The sequence below is a fragment of the Leptodactylus fuscus genome, chromosome 5 (assembly GCF_031893055.1).
Source record: "Leptodactylus fuscus isolate aLepFus1 chromosome 5, aLepFus1.hap2, whole genome shotgun sequence".
Lineage (NCBI taxonomy): Eukaryota > Metazoa > Chordata > Amphibia > Anura > Leptodactylidae > Leptodactylus > Leptodactylus fuscus.
Genome location: NC_134269.1, coordinates 23,964,834 through 23,988,530, shown reverse-complemented (window position 1 = coordinate 23,988,530; position 23,697 = coordinate 23,964,834). Strand labels below are relative to the sequence as shown.

The 23,697-nt window shown below is 44.8% G+C and overlaps 1 protein-coding gene across 1 annotated transcript; it reads right to left on the bottom strand.

Moving 5' to 3' along the window:
• Positions 1 to 344: 344 nt before the first annotated feature.
• DSN1 (DSN1 component of MIS12 kinetochore complex) lies at positions 345 to 22,523 on the bottom strand. Its single transcript, XM_075276091.1, has 10 exons — positions 22,498 to 22,523; positions 19,388 to 19,638; positions 16,991 to 17,064; positions 15,722 to 15,794; positions 15,531 to 15,618; positions 14,145 to 14,204; positions 10,941 to 11,012; positions 9,238 to 9,385; positions 1,177 to 1,264; positions 345 to 482 (listed from the first exon to the last, which is right to left on the bottom strand). The coding sequence occupies exons 2-10, from the start codon at positions 19,623 to 19,625 to the stop codon at positions 415 to 417; spliced, it is 909 nt and encodes a 302-aa protein (XP_075132192.1). The 5' UTR covers positions 19,626 to 19,638; positions 22,498 to 22,523; the 3' UTR covers positions 345 to 414.
• Positions 22,524 to 23,697: the final 1,174 nt, after the last annotated feature.

The following is a 23,697-nucleotide window of genomic DNA, read 5'->3' as shown; positions in this document are numbered from 1 at the left end:
GAGGTCTATGGAAGGTGGACACAAATGCATAGCAATCCGTTTTCTATCTTCATTCTTCTATGCACATGCTTCAAAATGCAGAGTCCGTCTATGGTCTTCGCTGTGACTGTTTGAATCCGTTTTTTGACCAATCCATTTTTTTTTTTAATACGAATTGGTGCAAGTATGAACCTAGCCTTAGTTGGGAAAAATAACGGTTGGCTGAAGGTTTAGCCAACAGATATCTAATGTGTATGGCCATAAAAAAAAAACACACACACACACACCACATGGACTGTTCAAATTTATTACAATGCATTACAAAAAAATACAAATAAAATGTACATTATTTTACAGACCATATATACAATGAATGATAAATTCATCTTAAGAAGAACGTCACCTTATGATGACAATGAAGCTCCATTTTACACTTCATTTTTTATAAACTTTCAAAAATGTTCGGACTGGTGACTCCTCCATTGGTTTAAAAGACTGGGATTCTGCAAATGAAAGAGGGAACGTTTATATTTTGCCACATTGTAAGAAAACGTCATGTGCCTACATTTACAAAACAACGTATACAGTGTTTCCCTGAATATAGATTACCCCCCGAAAATAAGGCATGGGGGAGGTTTCTGTTTAATTGCCTAATATAAAGGCAACCCCCAAAAAACATTGCAGCTGGCTGAACACTGTGTGCGATGTTGTGTGTGCACAGGAAAGCCGGCTGCTGCCTCTGCTGTGATACCGTAGGTTGTATCCACTGTCCCTGCTGCTGTAGGATATGCTGGGAGATGCCCGCTGTGCCTATGCTGCGGGGAGTTGGCTCTCCCAGCTCATCCCACAGCAGCCAGAACAGTGGTATCACATGGAACACAGTGCACAGCATTCAGCCGGCTGCAAATACCCACAAAGTGAGGCTCTCCGGGCAACTGCCGGCAGCCCTGCTAAGCCCCGCCCACCACTTCCGCCGCCGCGATCAACAGCAGCACCAGCGCTGCTATGAAGATGGGGAAGGTAAGTAGCCTACCCCCTCCCCCAACCTCCTGCATGTCTTATGGAGCGAGTTGTCCCCCCTCTCCATAAGACATCCCCAGAAAATAAGACATGTCCTATATTTAGGACAAGAATTTAATATAAGACACTGTCTTATTTACGGGGAAACACGGTACATCGGACTTCTAGAACACTTACTCAGCTGTGTGGACAATTGCTGTAGATGGGAGGTGGTGTCAGTCAAGAAGGAATTTAAGAAACTGATGGACTGTTGGACATTATCCAGCTGAAATATACAAGAAACAGATCAGAAAGTTACAGTAATGGTTTTATTAGACATATACACCAAATACAATATTCCAGAAGCTTTACTGCTGCTATAGTAATTCACCTATATCAAAATAGCATCTATATAAAACTTCATGGTCAACTCCATTCATAACCTAAAGGGAATCTATTAGATCGGTTTGGGATACTAAACCCCCAAAGGTCCTTATGAATCTCATCTCTGGAGCTCCCACCCACCACCTGCGGAGTTGTGCAACGAAGCCATGAACATGCAGCCTGAGTTTACTGCACATGTGCAATAAAGGTCCTGCGCATGCGCAATGAAGCCGAGGTGTCCACCCCTATAGCTTCACTGAAGAACTTTGTGGACACCAATAACATTACAACAGGGATATTTGGGAAATTAAAGCAATGGTCCATAAGGACCTGTGAGAAGATTAGGCTCTCAAATGTTTGACGGGTTCCTGAAAAAAAAAAAAGTGCGACTACATACTCCACTTTATTTTATACTCATGGGACAGTTAATTTTGGCCATACACAGGACACATGGATGCCTGACTTGGCCAGGCAGTGCAGGTGACGTGAATGGGGAGATGGAAGAAAACAGCTGCCTTATCTCCCAGAGAGAAAAAGGATTGTGTAGTTGAGATCCAACTTCTTGGTCCTTACTATTCTAGACATTTGCAGTCACGTCAATATGGTCAGTTTCAGCTGACACACACCTAATGTGTATGGCCAGGTTATCTGGTCCCAAATGGAGTATTCACACCAGTAACCTATCCACCCAAATCCTACACAGTTTAGCAATTGTGGAAGCTGTTGAAATAGACAGGGAGTGTGTGCAAGCAGCTCCTATTCCAGTAATACGAGCGGCACAGCAACCCCATCCACTGTATAGCGGTGGTTTGAATGAATAGGAGCAGTCTGTGCAGGCTCCTTTTTCACTGCCGCAACAGCTAATCTGTGCAATGAGTTGGGTTTGTTCACATTTTTATTCCCATTTCGTATGCCATCACTTTACGATTGGTGGGATCCAACCATTTGGGATCCCCACTGATCCAATCCATCACCCACTAAGCTGGGAACTCAAACACAACCCTGTTTAAGTGTCTTAGCTTAATGGGGCCCTTTATGATAAGGACGGGGCCATCCATAGGAACCCCTAGATCGGTAAGTGAAGGCATTTCCTAGTAATATGCCATACCCCGATACAATATGTTCACATGGCATTTTTGTCACTGGAAAAAAATCAGACGCTCATATCTAAGGATACTTATGCACCTGCACCCGGTCTCTGCTTTTTTTGTTTTTTGCCCACATATAGGGATCACAATGAACATTTTTTTCCCCATCAGTATGTCTTTGTAGAACAGGAGGAAATCCACACAAACACAGGGAGAACATACAAACTCCTTGCAGATGTTGTTCCTGGTGGGATTTGAACCCAGGACTTCAGCGCTGCAAGGCTACAGTGCTAGCCACTGTGTTTTTTCTTTCAAAAGCAGAGCCTCAATTTAACTTTAAGTGAAGAAAACCAGAAAAACATGAAGGAGTTAAGAAATCTCATAAACGTTCTGTCTTTTTTGGCAGCTGAGCTGGGAGTGATTTTACTTGCACGGCACATATTGCTATAATTCTAAGCTGTTCTTCCTGACATATTAAATTATTTCTCTATTTCTGTGTCTGACGCACCTGTTACAAGTCTACAGGAAAAATCTGTCGGAGAGCTTAGATTGCTTATACAGAAAATGGACGTGTTCTAGATTTCTTACCGAACATTGCAAATAGATATTCGGGGCTCGTACCGTACGTAGAATGGGAAAAAATTCCAGGCCATTGGCTCTGTCTAACTGAATTAGGCAGAATGGATTCATAGTGATCGCAAAGCATAGTCAATCCCATAGAGATGAATGGAGGGGAAGTGTGCATGTGCGGGATACTGTTCCATTCATATAGGGCACAAGGGACTCCCATTTCCGGATCTACAGAGGTTCCAGTGAACCTATCCCTATCCTCCAAATAAGGGATAACTTGTATTTACTTGAATACGCCGTTAAAGGGGTTGTCCATGGTGTTTTAAGTTACTTACTTCTATTTTTTTTTTTCAAGCTGTACCCGAAAAAATCTAAGCTGGTTCTGCATTATAAATGGAACCAACGTCTGGCCCACAAACCACTCTGCTTCTTCCATTCACCCTTAGGGCTAGTTCACACGTAGTTATTTAGTCCGGATTTTGATGCGGAATCCGCGTCAAAAAAACACCGCCCATTGAATTTAATGGGAGCCAGTCATTTCGTTTTACCGCTAGCAGAAAAAAGAAGCAACCTGCCCTATCTTGATATGGATTCTGCGTCAAGACAATCCCTCCAGACTAGACCCATTCATTTAGGCCTAATCCGGAGCGGAAAGCCGCAATTGTCACATTTTGATCCGGCTTCCCGCGTCAAAATCCGGACCAAATAACTACGTGCAAACTAGCCCCAAGTTCCCTGTGCCATGGGCATGCGGGATTTACCTGGGCAGGGCTGAGGAGTTGGTAGGCCAAACCAACTCCTGTATTTTTCCACAGACTAACTTCTACTTTTGGTCCGACTCCTTTATAGATGACCATGGTCAATCAGAAACTGCAAATTTTCTGTTATTTGCAAAAAATCTAATGACTGAATTTCTAGGAAAGTAAATATGTCACAAACAATACATCTGATTAACTATACAATATTAATAAATGTCTAAAATATCGGGCTCGGTAACTTTTTTTTCTGACACTGCTCTGGACCCAGTGACCAGATACTGATTCGGGTCACGTGATCAGAGGTCGAAACTATCCGAGAGCCCCTCAGGTGCAACATGAAAAATAAAAGAGCTAAAGAAAGAATTTCAATTGTATGGGAATCGTTGGCGCAAGGTCTCTACTGAAGATGGTGGAAGGTAATTTCCCATTCTCCTTTGACTAGGAATCAGACAGGTATCGGATTTATAGAACAAGGGTCTTGTGGTCTGACTACCAATTTGGACAGGTTGTCGCTCATTAAAAAAAAAACACTTTGCAGAACATGAGTCACTTTTATGCCCACAGCCTGCCGGTACAGAAGCCGACGGCTCAGCACACGCTTCAATCTCTTCAAACTACCTGTCAAAAAAAAAAAAGACTCTGCAGGCGCAAAGGTGAAAGGTCAGTCTAAAAGAACCAGGGTGCCTTCTAAACAAAGGTTCTTATGTAGACCACCAACTGTACCAAAGGGCTAAAGGGTATTGGGGTTTTAGCAAACAATGTGCATTTACTATATAACAAAAGGTTACGCAGTTCTCCAGTACACTGTCTGCTAATTCCTCAAGGGTTTTTTGGATATTGGTTTGTTGACAGTCAGCGGGAACGTTAACCGTTTACTTCCAGAGGATGGAAATAAATGAAAAATAAAACGCATGTAGCTGTTTGCCGCATAGGTGGAGACATCGGCTCTTGGACTTGTTACCTCTCCAAACAGGACTGCTCGCAATTTTTTTATTCTTAATGAAATAATTCCGGAGCAGCTTTTCTGATGACTATGTTGTGCCGTTCCTCTGTTATTCCTCCTGGAAATTTATGAATACATTCACAACGTCATGTCCCACAATAGGGGCATTTCTATCAATAGAAGCCCAACATCTATTAGTCATCATTTGCGCCGAAATTTACACCGCACGAAAGGGCAACACGGTGGCTCAGTGGTTAGCACTGCAGCCTTGTGGCACTGGAGTCCTGGGATCAAATCCTGCCAGGAACAACATTTGCAAGGAGGTTGTATGTTCTCTCCATGTTTGCGTGGATTTCCTCCCACACTCCAAAGACATACTGATAGGAAAAAAATGTACATTGTGATCCCTAAATGGGGCTGACAATCTACATAAAAGAAAAATTTTTTTTACACTGCACGGCATTTACGACATGTGCACCACAAAGAACAGGTACAAAACTTTTGAAGAACGTGCAGTAGAAAGGGAGCGGGTGAGAAGTCTCTAATTTCACAACACAATTGAGACAGGAAAAGAAAAAAATTAAGCACGGATTTTCTTGTGCAAGTTAGACCAAGCTGAAAATGATGTAAACTTAGATGAAGAGTCAACAGAGACAACATTTTGGAAATGGAGACATATTGTGGATTTTTTTGGTGCAATTGAGGCAGATTGTGGATTTTTTTGGTGCAATTGAGGCAGATTGTGGATTTTTTTGGTGCAATTGAGGCAGATTGTGGAATTTTTTTTATGCAATTGAGGCAGATTTTGGATTTTTTGCCGCATTGTAGAAATGAACTAGAATTATGATGCATGGGAAAGTGAGCTAAATTTATTAATAAGGTCCGTATAATAGATTTATGAATAGGTCTAAAACTATGAAGAGGATTCCGAAATGAAGACTGTCCCACTTGATCCAGGTCGACAAACGGGATTCCTTGCTACCATTGGGCCCGATGTGGATGCACATGGTTAGGGCCCATGCACACGATGTAACGCGGCGCTGATTCTGACACATAAACTCGTGTCAGAGTCAGCCCTTCAAAACAGAATCCCATTGACTTCAATGGGTTCCGTTTAACGCGTGTAACAGATTGAAATCAATGGGTTAAAAAGCCTCCCATTGATTTCAATGTGTAGCGCGCGTAATACAGAACCCATTGAAGTCAATGGGATTCTGTTTTGAAGTGCTGACTCTGACAGGAGTTTACGTGTCAGAATCGGCGCAGCGTTACATCGTGTGCACGGGCCGTTAGAGTGGCCCTGACTGCAGCTGTACAACCTTCATCCACCTGTGCCCATGTCATTCAATGACCATATTGATACTTCCTAATAGTTCAACATATTATATTTGTCCAAGTAAAGCTATAATGTCGTAAAAAAACAAGGCGGTGACTCTTCAGATGCCAGCTCAGCCATATCAAAGCCATGCAAAGATTTCAGATACCAGCTTATACATATCCCGTACCGCAAAGATTTAATAGAATTTCTTCACATAAAGCCGCATTTCTAACCGCCTGCAGTCATCACTAGTAAGAGTTCAGAAGCGTGCTGCATACAGTTATTGAGTTCAGTGTACAATATTCCCTAACGGGAACCAAAATTTGATCATTTTACTCTTTGTCTACACGGGGGAATTATAACTCTGTTTCAGAAGAATGAAAAGTCTTGACACGATCAAGATATATTAAAAAGAAAGCAGCACAGTATAAAATTACTTACAGTTTGGTTACAATTTAAAGCGAACCTGTCACACTGGTGATGTCGTCCATACGTATATAGATAGATTACAGCTTGTCATTTACTAGTAAGGGCGGGTTCACAAAGTCCTGCATCTCCGACTTTGTGTCCGGTTAAAAAAAAAACGGAGACCAGAAGACGCTCATGGGAGGACACTTTACAAACCCATTTAAATGAATGGGTTTGAAAACTGACTGCTGGTCTCTGTCTCCTGTACAGTTTCTCGGGTAGAAGAAGGAAACCTGCAAAGCGGAGACCGGGCGCAGGTGAGAACCCACCCTAAGCTTCATTCTCAGTTTAGGACTGCAGTGAGCAGTGCTACTTAGTGACTGACAGCTGTTCTTGCTTATAAAGGAGGCACGGTGGTAGAATCATGATCGTAGTCGTAGTCAGGTTTGGGAGCAGTAGGAGGCAAAAAGTTACTGACGCTAGTGCCCGGAGTCCATTCTGAGCTTTCCGTCTTCTGCATGCAGAAGACGGAAAGCTGTCAGATCAGGTTCGGCTGTGAGCGCCACTGAGCGTTTTATGCTCTCCGCCGTGAAACCGTTTTTTTTTAAACCGGACACAGAGTACTGCATGTCCGACTCTGTGTCCGATTTAAAAAAAAACGGTTTCGCGGCGGAGAGCATAAAACGCTCACCGGCGCTCACAGCCGGACATCTTTCAAACCCATTCAAATTAATGAGTCCTGCAGCTTTCCGGCTCCTGCTCTGTTTTGTGCAGGAAACGGAAACCTGCATGAACGGAGACCGGGCGCAGATGTGAACGAGCCCTGACTCCGGCTACAAAACAAGATGATTAATTATTATATATTATACAATTATTGATATTGTATATGTAATTAATTGTATAGTTTATTACATTTTTACTTTGATAGCAACTCAATCAGTGGCTTTTTAATAAATGACAGGATTTTTACTGCTTCTGTCTGACCATGGTTGTCAGCCATTTCTAAAGGAGCCAGTGTAGGACCAAGGATAGGACTCTAGATAGGCCATCAGTATGAAATACGCATTTAGGGTCAGATAACTTCCTTAAGAGACTAGTGGGCGGCCTAAGGGCTAGTTCACACGGGGCAAGAGGGAGCTGATTTTTGCACGGAATCCGCCTCAAAATCCTCCTTCCTCACAATAGAGGTCTATGTAGACCGCTAGCATTCTTTTTTCCGCTAGCAGTTTGTTCCCGGTAGCGGAAAAAAGAAGCGAGCTGTCCTTTCTTCAAGCGGATTCTGCGGCCATTTCAGCTGCGGCGTCCGCCTCGCGACAGCACGCTCTGGACTAGGCTGATTCATTTGAGCCTAATCCGGAGTGGAAAGTCACGAGGGGATGCCGTGCACTGCGGCAGCCTCGACGGAATGTGCACACGCGGAGTCCCCGTGTCAACTAGCCTTGACTGATCACCTTCCTTTCAGTCCTATAGATTCGGTAGGCCTAACTATCTTTTTTCCACTGTATTACAACAACTTCAGCTCCGCCTCCTTCATAAATGGCTGACAGCCATGGTCAGACCGAAGCAGTAAGCAAGCAAGATATTCTAGTTTTTGAAAAATCCAGTGATTGATTCCTATGAAAGTAAATATGTAACAAATATAATTCTACATACAAGATCAGTAATTGTATAATATAATGAATCTTTTTTAGAAGCTGAAGTCAGTAAGTTTTTACCTGCGACTCCACCTAATACTGACTACAACTACGGCATTGAGTCTACAGCCCTGCCTCCGTTACAAGTGTGCATACTGAGACAATTCTGGGGAGATTTTTTTTTAGAAGTCACTGCATTGGATAAACATCTCACTGATATAAAAGAGAATCCCTCTGACATCCCAATCATTAGCTTTGTAGAGCATGGCAGGGCGTGGCAAGTCTCTGCTCAGTGCTGTCGTTCTCCGATGTCACCTTCTCTGCTCTACTCTTGTTACTTTTACATAGAGTAGAGTGGAGTCAATGACTTGACAAAGTTGGAGCATCAGAAGGCGAGGCAGATGAATGAGAATTACCGCCATCCACTAATAGGACGGCAAGGATGGAGGGGGAGGGGAGTATCAACCTGTATAACAGTAAGGGGCCGTTCACACTTGTGCCCCTTTGTTATTCCGCCAGGTTTCCGTCCTAAGCCCCGGAGAAGCTGGATCGGGGACCCACTAGAATGGGTTTTAAAAGCAAACCACTGGTGTCTCAATGCGGCCTGAATGGGTTTTAAAACCGACCGCCCGGAAGCCGACAGCACGGGGAAAAAAAAAAAAATGAAATCTCCAACACAACCCCTTTAACATTTAGAACTAAATGACAAGTTGTACTGAAACTTTTCTAACACAAGTGTACAGTACTGAATACCAAGCTTCTGTGTCGCAGGAGGTTGCTGGCAGTATGACAGCTGACACTGGCTGCCGGTGGCGTGCGCTCAGTTCCTAAACATGCGCCGTCGCTGTGCTATAAATGTGTACGTTTAATATAGTCACAGTCAATCCAATAAGACAACTGTACTAAATGTTCTGCCAAATAACAGGACAGAATTGAGGAGAAATCAATCATTATGGACTTTATCACAACACCTGTCTAAGTCGAACAGGATCTCCATCACATAAAAATACACGCACGCAGTTATATATATATATATATATATATATATATATATATATATATATATATATAATAACCGGTGCTCAAGGGATGGAATGGCTATACAAAAAGGTCTTAAAAATGGAAAGGGGGACATTTTCTACAATGTGAAACATACCACAATTTCCATGCAGTCAAACACTGCCCCCTGCTGGTGCAACATAGCACTGTAGTCTGGTTTGCTCTGGAGGACTTGATCTTGGGAAGAAGGCACGTCAGGAAGACTAGGCGGGGGATTATTATTCGCTTTGCATTCTTCAAGTCGTCTTTTGAAGCAAGAGAAAAAAAATATTTTATTTTAAGAGTTATTGTCTAAGGAATCTTAGATTATTTCACTTGATATTCTGGAAGAAGACAATGGAAATAATAAAAAAAATGGATGTGCATTTAAAGCATCTGTTTTTTTTCTCCCCATGGACCCATTCACCTCATTGGACCGGATAGCCCGATCTGTGAAAAAACACAGAACACGCTCTTGTTTCTTCACGAATCACAAATAGCGGTTGTCGAAAGGGGGTTAAAGGTATGGCCTGGAATCAAAATTAATTGATGGCAGCAGGGGTGGGCCACAGAAGAAAAATACGCTCATATTTATCTATATCCTCACCCAGTGATGGCGAACATTTTAGAGACCGAGTGCCCGAACTGCAAACCAAAACCCACTAATTTATCACAAAGTGCCAACATGGCAATTTATCCTTAATACTGTGCGGGTCCACAATTGTGGACGGTCTGTAATAATATCACCTGTCTGCTATAAAACAGATACACTGTGATAAAAATAGTGAAGGGCCCCCACACAGTACAATCTGCTCCACAGTTGCCAATACACAGTACAATTTGCTCCACAGTGAGCCCCACACAGTGCAATTTGCTGCAAACTGACCCCACACAGTATAATCTGTTCCACGGATGGGTGCCCATAGAGGGGGCTCCGAGTGCCACACCTCTGGCATGAGTGCCATAGGTTCTCCATCATGGTCCTCATCTCTGTTTCTGTGCTGTTGGTCAGGACTGAAAAGTCTCCATGTTTCGTCAGTTTCTGCGATGGAGTCTCGAATGGAGACTTCAGCGCAAATCTTAAAGGGGCTCTATCAGCAAAATCATGCTGATAGAGCCCCACATATGCGTGCATAGCCTTTAAAAAGGCTATTCAGGCACCGTAAATGTTATATTAAACTACCCCCCCCCCCCCCCCGTTTTAAAATAATACTCTAAAAAAGAATGTGATCTACTTACGCATCGTGCACGCTGGGCGGGCATTCAGGGTGCGCCGTCTCCTTCATCCGCGCCTCCTCTTCCTCCGATGTCCTTGGGTCCCGTCTTCCTCCGGCGCTCGCGAACTGACATTGATAGAAAAAAAAAATGGCCTGGGCGCATGCGCAGTAGCTGTAGTAGAAGCCGCATGCTACTGCGCATGCGCCCAGGCCATTTTTTTTTTATCAATGTCAGTTCGCGAGCGCCGGAGGAAGACGGGACCCAAGGACATCGCAGGAAGAGGAGGCGCGGATGAAGAAGACGGCAGACCCTGAATGCCCGCCGAGCATGCACGATGCGTAAGTAGATAAATTCTTTTTTAGGGTATAATTTTAAAACGGGGGGGTAGTTTAATATAACATTTACGGTGCCTGAATAGCCTTTTTAAAGGCTATTCACGCATATGTGGGGCTCTATCAGCATGATTTTGCTGATAGAGCCCCTTTAACCCAACCCAAGTATGAACAGGTTTATATTGTATAGATCCCCCTTAGAGCCTAATTTTATGATCCTGGACACTCCCTTTAAATGGTTCTGTCTTGCATGTGACTCAATAAACCGTACCTGCATAAGACAACAGTTTTCTCTTTGTAATCTTCAAGGAGCTCTTCCCAGCGACTAGACTCTGTAGAGAACCTGAAAAGAAAAAAAATCTCTAATAAACCTCAGTCATCTGAAATTAGCATGCTGATCAAAAGAAAACAACTTCTAAAGAAGTTATCCAGCGGTTACAGTCAGACTATCCTAACCGCGCCTGTCAGCTGCTCTATAAATAAGCCGTACGGCAGGGACATCCTGCATTACTCAAGGCATCCGCTGGCGTACCAGGCACCTAGAGATGAGGAACAGTGACAGCTACAGTGCAGGAGGTTGCTCATCCGTGTTGTAAGGTCTAGTGAAGATGGCCAATTAATAGACTATTCTGTCTCCATTTCCTGCAGCCGCCACTAGTGCAGTCATGGGTTTCTTAAGCTTACATTCAGATGAATTTCCTCGCATCCTATTAATTATGTCGGGAAGTCTTTGAAGTTTTTCTCTCAGATCCGTGGTGGAGAAGAAAAGCCAAATAAAAACGTGGACAATTACCGCGCTTGTTAGGATGGCTTGTCCTAAACCTGAAGACTATGAAGTGTCAGAGATGACTACACAAAGTTATGAGAGAGTTTGAATCTCACAGGGGATTAGAGGAATTACGAGATTATAAATTTACATCAAGTCTCCACTTTCAGGTTTCAGTCTTCTGCCCTGAGAAACGGAAACCGGCAGTCACTTTTCAAACCCATTCATTTGAATGGGTTTGCAAAGTGTCCGCCCGTGAGCATCTTCTGGTCTCCGCGGCGAAACTGTTGTTTGTTTGTTTTTTAACCGGACACGCAGGTCTTTGTGTCCGGTTAAAAAAACCGTTTTCGCCGCAGAGACCACAAAACGCTCACAGGCAGACACTGTCTGTTGAGTTTCCATCTCTGGTCGGCGGAAGACGAAACCTGAAAGTGAAGACCGGGCGCAGATGTGAACCCGCCCTTAGAGAAGATGAGCAAAAACAGTTTCACTGGAGACATAGAACAATGGGAGACAAAAAAAAAAAAAGCAGTCACCAGGGTCACTAGAAAACATGTAGATTATGTGCCCATCGAACATTTTGTGGGTGGGTGTGCTCTCATTACTGAAATGGAAGGGAATGGAGAGCGAGTTGAGGACCAAAGCTACATGTGTGCTCTCAGTTTTGCTTGCAAGTTCTCCTATGCAGAGAGATCAGTGCCATTAAGTTTGGGTATTGATATCACTGTATTGTCAGGGGTCCTGTCTTGCATCCCAATGCCATCACTCGTACAATAGGTTTACATGGTTCGGTAAAGTGGTACTGTTGGCTGTTGCTATGACTCTGGAGTGGTGGGGTCTGGAGCCATGAGGGCCAAGCATGGCGGCAGCGGTGGGTCGCTTCCCCTGTGGCAATGGTGGTGATGGATGCCGCACCCATTAGCCTAAGGACCTACTAGTACAAAGTCAATTTGAAATGCTTAGTGGGCTAATGCAATTCAATAAAAATAGATACCAAGAGCCTTGTGTTCAGTTTTATTAATTAATTTAGCCTAGAAGTAGTAGATCAAAACATATGTGGATGTGCAGTCCAAGTTAATGTCGCTATTTCTATATCTTTCTGTACATCTCTATTTAGTGCCAACATATTCAGCAACGCTATACATAAATTAGAGAGCTCACAATCTAAATTCTGCATTAACCAACCACTGTGTCACTTACTGCACTACAGCAAAGAAAGGTGGCTGGGGGTGGCCTGCTACTGGGACAGGGGGAAAGGGAAGGAATGCTATGGATGAATACTGAGGCAGTAGCCTTACTGTTAAAAGGGTTACAGTATGTATCAGACGAGAACGAGAGGTCCTTTCTCCCGCTGTGCATTCTGCCCGACTACAGCCAAGCTGAATGTGAGTGTAACTTGCTGAATGTGCTTTACTTCGGCTGTCTCCGGCACTCCCTTTAAAGTGAATCCGAGTGCTGTCCACCACCAGTCATGCCCAGATTCAACCTGGCTGCGGTCAGGCTGAAAGCTTAGTGAGTGGAAAGGATCCCCCCACCTCCCTGATCTATATGGGTAGAGGATAACTATTTTTCACAACATAACCCCTCATAATCTCCCGCTTAGATTACTATAACACTCTTCTTCATGGCCTCCCAGCGAATACTCCTGCCCCCCTCCAGTCCACCTTAAATTGTGCTGCTCTCTTAATACAGCTCTCCCCCTGTTCTTCATTGGCTTCTCCCCTCTGCCAATTTCTCGTTGCCCAACGAATAGAGTTCAAGTTACTAACGCTGATATACAAAGCCATACACTGCCTGTCCCCTCCATATATCTCTGACCTCATCTCCCGCTACCTGCCCACACGTAACCTCAGATCCTCCAATGACCTCCTACTCCGCTCTGCTCTCATCTGCTCCTCACACAACCGTCTCCAAGATTTCTCTCGTGCATCCCCCATACTCTGGAACTCCTTACCACGACACATAAGACTGATCCCCACAATCACAGGCTTCAAGAAGGCCCTGAAGACTCACCTATTCAGGAAGGCCTACAACCTCCAATAACACTATCACCGCACCGCCATCGGTACAGTCTCCCCCTCTCCTTCTGTCTCTACCCCCCATCCCTCATAGACTGTAAGCCCTCGCGGGCAGGGCCCTCTACCCCACTGTGCTAGTCGGTTATTGTTAGTATTATATCTGTTTGTATATTTGTGTACGGTATGTAAACCCCAAATGTAAAGCACCATGGAAGTAATATAATAATGTACAGCACCATGGAATTAATATAATAATGTAAAGCACCATGGAAGTAATATAATAATGTACAGCACCATGAAATTAATGGTGCTATATAAATAATTTATAATAATAGGTGTTTATGGCAGAACAGTGGCTGAAGGACTAATGACAAAAGTAGCTCCTGAGAGAAGTGGATGAGGATGTGAGGAAAATGACGGTGTAAGAAACAATTTTTAGAACTGTAAAACTTCCTGCACACAGGTAAGTACAGGTCAAAAAAATCTGGTTCATGTTATCAGCCAAATCTCCCAGCCTGAACCGGTCAGGAGACCCGTGATCTATGATGCCAGGGGTACCTGTCTAATCACTGGGATGGGACATCATAGTGGTCTAGCATCACAATCTGACTTCTTGAGTGGGAACATCACAAAAATCCTCATGTTTGATGAAAACGGCCAGGCTTTAGGATAAAGATGACAGTAAACTTACTTGGAGATATTGTTCTTTATTTCTGTCTCGGCAACCTCAAATTCTTCATCTGCCATGAAACTTTTGAGAGGGGAAAAATAGAAACATTAAGCAAATATTTTATTATAATTATATCAATAGGAGTATACCGTACAAATCATATAGGGGCATCCAGCTAGGCTTCATATTTTTTACTCTCATAGCTCCATGTATAAGATTTTCAGCTATATAAGTAGAAGAGAATTGGTTGCTACCTCTCTTTACTGAGGACCAGGTCGTTTGGTCAATGGTACAGATTATTCTTGACATTCTACGGACACAGATATGCTCAGATATTTCAATGTATGGTGAAAAGAAGTGTGTTTTAAGGAGACGGACATGAAAGGAGTTGTCAACCCAGTGGGATCTAACATGGTTCACAATGGAGCCGACTTTGCCCTGACTGTAAAACGCCGCAATTTTTCCTGTGGGGCCCCGGCCTAAAGGGCTTTTCATACCGTATGGTATTGATGTCCTACCCTTACTATAGGTCATCAATATCCGATTATGGAGCGAGTCTGACAACTAGTGCCCACACAATAAGCTGTTTGAAGAGGGTGCAGCGTTTAGACAAGTGCTAAAGCCTCATCACTGCTTACCAAGCACAGCGCCGTACATTGTATAGTGATAGTGGCTGTTCTTAGTACTGCAGCTCAATCCCAAGCATTAAAGGGGCTCTATCAGCAAAATCATGCTGATAGAGCCCCACATATGTGTGCATAGCCTTTAAAAAGGCTATTCAGGCACCGGTAAAGTTATATGATTTTGCTGATAGAGCCCCTTTAAAAGTGGAGGATGGTCATGGGGCCAACAGATGCGATTTCACTAACCTAGACAAGGAAGTGGCCATTGCCTGAAGCCCATTGATGGAAAGCCATGCTGTTAAATCCCTTTGTGCTCATTTGCATAAGGATAAAGGGGTTATTTTTACAAGAAGGGGCAGCGGTCCTAAATAATAAATACATAATTGTAAACTGTGATGAAACCCCTACAAGGTACTTTATATCTCATTTTGTGCTCCCTTTAAATGGGGTTGTCCATGGAGTAGCAATTTACATACCAGGTCCCAGGGATCGCTGATGATGGACCTAGGGGTTACGACCAGGTCATGTGATCCTCCCCTGATCTCACAGATAATTTATATTGCTATAGGGACTGGCTTTATTATACTCAGTCAGCCCCCATAGAACAGGTCATTAATTACCAGTGAGATTGGGGACATTGCTTTGGATCGCATGACCCAGTCGTAAACCCCTAGGTCCATCATCAGCAATACCTGGGCCAGGTAAGTAAATGTTTACTAATGGCTTAATAAACACTTCCAGAAAATGACTCTGCCTATAAATTGTCCACGCACACAATATTCACCTGTTCAACTTCTCTGTACATCTCTGAAAAGTTCCATCGCGGGATAATCGCTCTATGAAACGCGTAAACTTCTCTTTTACAGACATAACTAAAAGATAAAATGTCATCATTAATTATTTGCAAACTAGGCTAGTATCTAGATAACAGTCTGTAATAGGTCCTGCTCAGAGAACAGTAAAAGTAATACTCACCACTATTGTTAAATAATTCTGCACTGAAACCATCTGAATGGGACAGAGCGTTTTCCAAGTTGCGAATGGAGAACTTTATAAGCAGATAAGAAGGGGGGACAAAAATGACATAAAACTAAAAGAATTCAGTGAATATCGTATAGACATATTTTCTGTATATTTCACTTTTGCTCCCCCCCAAAAACCTCAGCTCTGCTACATCCACATTTCCTTTCCCACACAAACTCAGCCCTGCTACTTCCACATTTGCCCTGCCCCAAGCAAACTCAGCTCTACTACATTCGAATTTGTCCCCACACACACATTCATAGCAGATTCTGCTACTACCATGGACAGCTTGCAGGCAAGAAGCTGTTTTATAAGCTCTACCCCTGCATGTGACTGGCCCTTGTATTGTCAGTATTTTGCAGTCTTGCAGTGTGTAGGAAACTTTTCAACTTGTCCCGAGATCTCTGGAGATGTTCACAAGGGAGTCAGGACACACAGTTTGGGAAACAGTGCTCTAGTGGACAAGGCTATGCCCTGGGTGGACGGAACAGCTTACTTTCATATAGATTAAAGTTGTTTTTGTTTCTTCTGCAGCAAGAATAATAAGCTATGTTCACTATGTCGCTAACTGCCCAATAACTGGATATAAGTGGTTCAGGAGGATTCTGGTGGCGGGAGACTCCCTCTAAAATGTATTTTATACATGTACTAGCACACATATGCTCATCATATAGATTACCTCAGTGGAAATAAAGCTGAAGTAACTAATAGAGATGAGCGAGTACTATTCGAAACTGCTGTTTCGAATAGCACGCTCCCATAGGAATGAATGGATGCAGCCGGCGCGCAGGGGGTTAAGCGGCCGGACACCGGCGCAGGCTGCGTGCCGGCTGCGTCCATTCATTCCTATGTGAGCGTGCAATTCGAAACGGCAGTTTCCAATAGTACTCGCTCATCTCTAGTAACTAAGTACATTTCCATAGAGGAAAGTTCTATGGACCAGCTTATGTTAAGTATCTTCCAGAGGGGTTATATGGCTTTGACAGATTGGAGTTTCGGGTACAGATACACAGGCTAATACATTACAGAAGTGCACTGTGCGCAATTCTATACACACTCATTAGTAAAATTGGTCCCTCCGCTGACCGGAATCATCTGAATATATAGCCAGGTGGGCAAATCTACCCCTAGGGGCTTTAGCTGGTGTATCTTCTCAATGAGCACTCTGCTAAAGAGCCTCACACATCACGTTTGTGCAATGTTCTAACATCCATTACATACCTCAAAGCAGGACTGCAGAAGTTCAGACAATCGGTCGCTTTCTGGTAATTCCAAACTGATGGCTTCACTGAGCGCTTGTAAGAGAAAAATTAGAATTAGTCACATGATAATGCAAATATCAACGTAATGTAGCGTGCATCCTCACTCATAGAGGTACCTCAGCTCTCCTACCGCATTTATTTTATTAAAAACTTCAGTTGTCAATTTAGTCATTTCCAAGAGGGATAACGTAGGAACAGCAAGGGCTAGTTCACACAGAGTTTTTGACGAGGAATCCGCCTGCAAAAAAAGACTCCCATTGACGTCAATGGAAGCCGCTCGCTTTTTTTTCCCCGCTAGCTAGCTAGCAGAAAAAAGAAGAGACATGCCTAATCTTGCCGCAGATTCCGTGGCTGAGACAGCCATGTCTTCTGCGGCTCGAGACTCTCTCCCAATCAGGCCCATTCGGTCGGGTCTAATCAGGAACGGGAATCCGCGACGGAATGCAGATGCACTGCAAAAGCATTCCGCCGTGTGAACATACCCCAAGATGTACAGCTCTCGTACAGTTTTTGGCTGTGGCTCACTATATGGGGCCTTAGCCTATAAGAGGTTCTTCTGCTCTGGCAGACTTGGCTGTCCATGCAGAAATGTCTGGTCACACATGACTATTATATACAGTATATAACAGATAAGTCCTATCTGGTAGCAGCGCTTTATATTAGAAGATTATCTTGGTACAATATCGCAGATATTTTGGGTTTCTTGCAGCCTTTTCACACTGACTTGAAGCCTGAGAACCAGTTCACATCTGCATTCGGGTCATTACATTCCCCTCTCCTCATTTTTCATGCAGAAACCAAGTGGAAACCACGCTGAGCCCGTTATAGTCTATTGGTTCCGCAGGTTTCCTAAGGTAACCACCTTCACATGCGGACTAAGTTTCCGTTTGGGGGTCCCCAAGCAGACTTCCTGAGCGGAAACCCATGTGCAGATGTGAACCGGGCCCGAGATCAGAAACCGCAACTTTTGACACTTTTGCTAATCACACACATAAACAGCTATACTGTGCCTTGACAGTGTTCAGGCCTCTCAGCTGCCATTTTTTGAAAAAACTTTTTTACATTTTTTTTAACGTTATATAATAAAATATACAATAAGAATCATACTAAAACAAGCAGCAAAATACAAGAGCACGAAACAAATACAGAAGTAGAATTAAAGAGGGTATAACAAATAATAGATGGGAGGTAGGGGAGATGTAAAAAAGGAGGGGGGGAGAAGAGGAGTGGGAGCCACCAGTTTTTAAGATCGCTTACCCTTAGCATAGGTCATCAAAATGGGGCATAGGATATTGGGGGCAGTGACCAGTACCTCCACTGATCAGCTATCTAAAGAAGCTGTGGTGCTTAAAGGGGTATTCCCACTTCGCATACTCGCCAGTTTTCGCTGCTGTAAATTCTTCTTCTTTCTTCCGGCTTTGTTGCGTCATTGGTGGGTGGCGTTACATACGCAAAGCCAGCGGCGAGAAGTCAACGCTTCTATGCCGCTGGCCCTGCGTGTGCGCTCCCGATGTAGTTAGGCATCGGACGTACCGCCTTCACAATGCAATACAGACCCGGCATCCGCTGTAATAGAGAGGCGGATGCCGGGGAGTGTAGACGCCGACACAGGTGAAGCCAGCAGCGGCAGGAGCGATGCTGCTATTCCGCTCCTCCGCCCCCCCCCCCCCTTCTTCGAAATAGCAGCATCGCTCCTGTGCCGGCGTCCGCCTCCCTATTACAGCGGATGCCAGGTCTGTATTGGCGGCCCCTCCCCCCCCCCAAAGTGTAAACTACCCCCCCCCCCCTCCAGGCTCGCTCCTGTGCACTTAGCCCCTCCTCCCTCCCCCCTCAGTGCAGCAGATACATCACTTGACTTATGACCAGATAAGTCAAGGGCTGTGTCAACAGAGAAATGAATAAAGTAAGATAGTGGACAAACAAAGCAGTTTTGCTGAAGCAGTGTATTTAGGAAAACATCCACATTAACAAGCAGTATAGATAGGATCCTTGTGATGGGACAACCCCTTTAAGAGTACAGTGATCTTTCTTTATACCAATGATGTCATGGTACAGAAGCACAGAAGCATCTCAGTGCCATCCAAGTGAATGGGGCTGACCCACAGTGCAAGCATAGGCTCTACAATGTGTAAGGCGTTACGCTTTGTATTCAGTGAAGAAGCTGCAGTGATCACTCGAATACTGCAACCTCAACCAGCTGATCTGTGGCGGCCCTGGTTGTTGGACCCCAAACCATCACATATTAATGAGCTATTCTAAAGATAGGCCAACACTATGTAAATCCTGAAAATCTGAATAGCTTCAAGGCTCCAGCCATACTGTTAAAACAGAAAATTATGGTTAAAACAGTCCTAACCTGTGGCATTGTGGTAAATTGGTGGCAATGTCCTACGATGTTTCTTGCCAACAGATCTTCTTAAAGATTGTCTTCTCTGCCGAGGGCTGGGGGAACTCTCTTTAAACGACAAGTTGCCTGGACTTTTTTTCTGTCTCTTTGATGGGCTAAGGCTTGCGGCGGCAGCAGCATGAGGAGGAGATGTGTTCTTCTTTCTAGGGCTTGATCTAGTGGGGGTGATATTATGAGTGCTCTCCATTCTCGCTCTTTACCTATAATAGATCACATCATTCAGTGGACAAATACTAAACTGTAAGTGTTGAACTGGGATGCGCAGGGGGCAATCATTAAAAACATCGTGTGGGGAGACACGACGCAGCTACATAGTAAGCTTACTGTCCTTGTTTACTGCAAGAAGGACTTTTCTCTCTGCTATTTTCAGCGGAAACCTGGCACACACTATAATAGTCTATGGGGTCGCGGGTTTCTGTGTGTAACCCCTTTTTAAGCGCACAGGGCTTCCATGTTTCAGGTCCCCAAGTGGACCCGAAGGACGGAGACCCAAATGCTAGTGTGAACGTAGCATCACCGGTACAGAAATGTGTCCAAAATAAAAATAACCAGCATATACAGAACTGGAGTATGTGGAAGGGTAAACTCAGATCTGCATTGTTCTTTCTGTTCTCTTGTAGGAACAGAAAAATGGAAAGACTGGTCAATTAATGATGGAGACCAATGGAGTCCAACTAACCCCATTGACTATAATGGGGTTCTACTAATGTCCATTATGGTACTGTCATTACACGGGACTTTTTTGTCTGCATTTTAAGGTTGGTTCACATCTGCGTTGGTATTCCGTTCAGGGGGAGTCCGCATTTGGACCCCCCGCGAATGGAACAGAAACGCAATTGCAAGCGCTGTGCAGTAAAAGCACACAGATCTCCATAGACTATAATGGGGTCCGTGTGCTTGCCGCCAGAGCTCCGCATAGAACATTATAGTCTATGGGGTCCGTGTGCTTTCATTGCACACCGCTTGCAAATGCATTTGGTATTCCATTCAGGGGATCCCCATGCGGACTCCCCCGGACAAAATAACAATGCAAATGTGAACGAGGGGTTAGACAGACTCCTTGGAGCCTCCGATGTAGATGGGACCCTACATAAGGCCCAATGCACACGAACATACTTTTGAGAAGTGTGCTATTATTTTAACGGATAGTATATGACCAATTCTATTCTGTGCCCAGACGCAAACTCAGGAGAGGACCTATTCCTGGTGTTTTGAGGTCTGGACTCATTCAAGAGGGTTTTTCTTTAATTTAAAGGGGTTATCCAGCTCCCAAAAATTATCAGCAAATACATTCACAGCAGTACTAAATACTCACTGATTCCTTGTGCAGCCTTTGACTGGCTTTATTTTACTTGCTGCTCCTTGTATCACTGATATTTATATGAAGTGAATCTGTGGACAAACTACATATAGGCTAAGGCATCCCGTAGCAAGCCGCCACCACAAAGCACAGTGGAAAAGACCGTGGGGAGGGTAATACCTATATGAAAAACACCAGCGTTTCCACTCCGCAGGTTTGATTGACATGCTTCACTGTTTTCACATAGTGGGGCCCTAGCCTTCACACTGAGTTTTTTGGTCAGGAATCTGCCTCAAAATCAGGATGCAGAAGGGAATAGTAAGTGTTTAGCACTGCTCTGAATGTATTTGCAGATCATTTTTTGGAATCTGGATAACCCCTTTAAGGCTGCTGAGGGGGAATAAACTTAAAAAAAACTTCCCTCGCCCTAAATTCCAGCGGCAGCAGCTCCTGTCTTCTGTACACAGGTCCCTGGACTGACTGGTCAGGTGGATGATCTGATGAGCTTTGAAAAAAGGCAACATGAAGTGATGTCCTGTTTGTAACAGTTGACGGCAGCAGCCGACCACAGTGGTGACCTCTTCACAAACAGCATGTGACTGCTGTGGTCACCATTGAGGTCTGTGATGACTGCAGCAGTCGTCTAACGCGGACAGCCTGGACTTGCTGCTGCTAGAAACGGAAGCCCAGAGACAAATGAGTAGAGTTTGTATTTTTGTAGCCCCCTCAGCACCTCTATTAAGCCTAGGCCTCATGTGCAAGACTAAAGCTTGGTTCACATCTGCATTTGGGGATTCCGTTCCCCTTTCCACATGAAAAATACAGTGAGAAAAGCAATGCAAACAGTACTTTTCTGTCCACGTTTTTCGTACGGAAACCACACAAACCTCATTATAATCTAGGGGTCCACGGTAGAGATGAGCGAGTAGTATTCGATCGAATACCTCCCCTGCATAGTGTAAAAAAGCACCAGGGAGGGGCATCAAATTCTTACTGCGTTTACCATGTGGTATGCGACAGATTACACCAAAAACTATGCAGGAGAGGTATGTGATCAAATATTACTCGCTCATCTCTAGTCCACGGGTTTCCTAAGGTGACAGTTTTTTTTTTTTTTTTATGCGGATTAGGTTTAAGCGGACCACACCAATGGAAACCCATGCGCAGATGTGAATCAAGCCTAAGTGTGCAGGCCGAGACTCTTCCGATAAGGGGTCCGATGCTCCATTCCATTGATAACAGGGCGGGTCTCTCCTCCCCCCCCCCCCCGCTATATTTAAGCAGAACCTCCCATTGAAATCAATGGGGGATGGAGGGCACTCGGAGGTCACCCAAGTGTATTGGCTCAGCCTGTATACTCGCCAATGCATATTAAACCTTAAAAGAAGCATGCCCATGGTCTCTGAACTGTACTGAAACACTACAACTCCCAGCATGCTCTGATAGACACACACTGGGACTTGTAGTTCTGCAGCAGCTGGCCAGCAACAGATTGGAAACCATTACAATCATCCTTCTATTTTAGACTCTCTTCATCTGCTGCAAGACTACAACGCCCAACATCTCCAGTAGGAGTTACACTAGTAATACAGAAGCTGCAGAGCAACAGCTTATAAACCACTGGACCATACCATGAGAGGGGAGGGGGGGTGGTCACCGCTCTGAGGCCCTAAAAGTCAGAATGCTTCATAAACGCTTCCAGAGCAACAGTCCAACAACAAAAAACCGCAGCTCCTCAGCAAGTTGGTATAATACATACCCCTCACCGGAGCCGGTAACGCTCCGTTTACCCGGATGTAAGAAACTACAGCGCGCCGCCGACTCGCAGCCAATAGCAGCCGTTTAATCAACCGACCAATAGCGATACAGCTCTGACCCGCCTCAGCGCCGAGGCAGAGAAAGACAAGTGATGTGATTGGTCGGGCGATCTGGCGCGCTTTTTAAGAAGGGGACATGAAACGGCATTAACGTATCAGCTGAGGTGATGAATAAACGAAGAGACGCACAGTGTGACCTGATAGCTGGAACTTACAGAGCGCTGGGTTCGCCGTGGTACACATTACAGCGTTTGTCACCTAAATCATTTGTCCAGCCTACAAGGAAAGATAAGCTCTCGTTCAGACAGTAGTAGGGCAGTTGCGTTTAAAGGTTTTCCTGCCCTAGATGGATTTGACACGGTGATCCATATGTGGCGGTCCAACACCTGGGCATGTCAGGCTAAAAGTCCTGCACTGAGAACATTTCTCTCCCACAATTTAAGTTTGGAAACTGCGGGCCCCATTGTAGTCAACTAGCATCTGCCCATGGCTTCGTTTGCAGATGGGTGTTGGTGCTGAGCCACAGATAGGCAATTGGTGTTGTGTATGCCTGGCGGCGTGTGCCCCCGTGCCGTCCCACTGGGTGCCCCCGCCCCCCTTTCCCACCCGCTTTCGCCCGGGGGCCCCCTACCTACTGTTTGCCCCCTGCAGCCCTGGGCCTTTACCCCTGCGCCCCCCACACTCCTCTCCATTGCCCATGGTCCCGGAACCCCCTCCCCACCCACCGCATTGCTCTGGACCCAAACTCCCATCCCACATGCCCCTGCAACCCAAGCTGTAGGCCTCCCCATGCACAATCGTGTACATGTGTGCCTATGCTGTGCTGCTCGGCTACAGCACTGAATGTGATGATGTACCGTCCACCACCGCGCGACTCGTAGGTTGTCGATGTTTGCCCCAGGTCCCCCTCCCTCCTGCATCCTCACGTCAGAGCCGAAAAGCGAGCCTGTTTGTTTGTGGGCCGCCGAGGAAACGCCATTTCACTCTGCCCACAGTATAGCGGGACCCTATCGGACCGTGGCTGAGGGACCTGAGATGATATATCAGGTCTTTAGCCTACACCGAACATGACGCTTTTGCTCGCGGTTGGGATGCCCAATGCTGGACGGGGATTGTAATTAGCCTGTGTTCTATTCCAGGTG

Excerpts from the sequence above, each read along its gene's own strand:
- DSN1 (XM_075276091.1), bottom strand. The coding sequence starts at position 19,625 with ATGGAGAGCACTCATAATATCACCCCCACTAGATCAAGCCCTAGAAAG. Across the intron at positions 14,205-15,530 it reads TGTACAGAGAAGTTGAACAG|TTTCATGGCAGATGAAGAAT; the intron begins GTGAATATTGTG and ends CCCTCTCAAAAG. Across the intron at positions 483-1,176 it reads GCAATTGTCCACACAGCTGA|AATCCCAGTCTTTTAAACCA; the intron begins GTAAGTGTTCTA and ends TTTCATTTGCAG.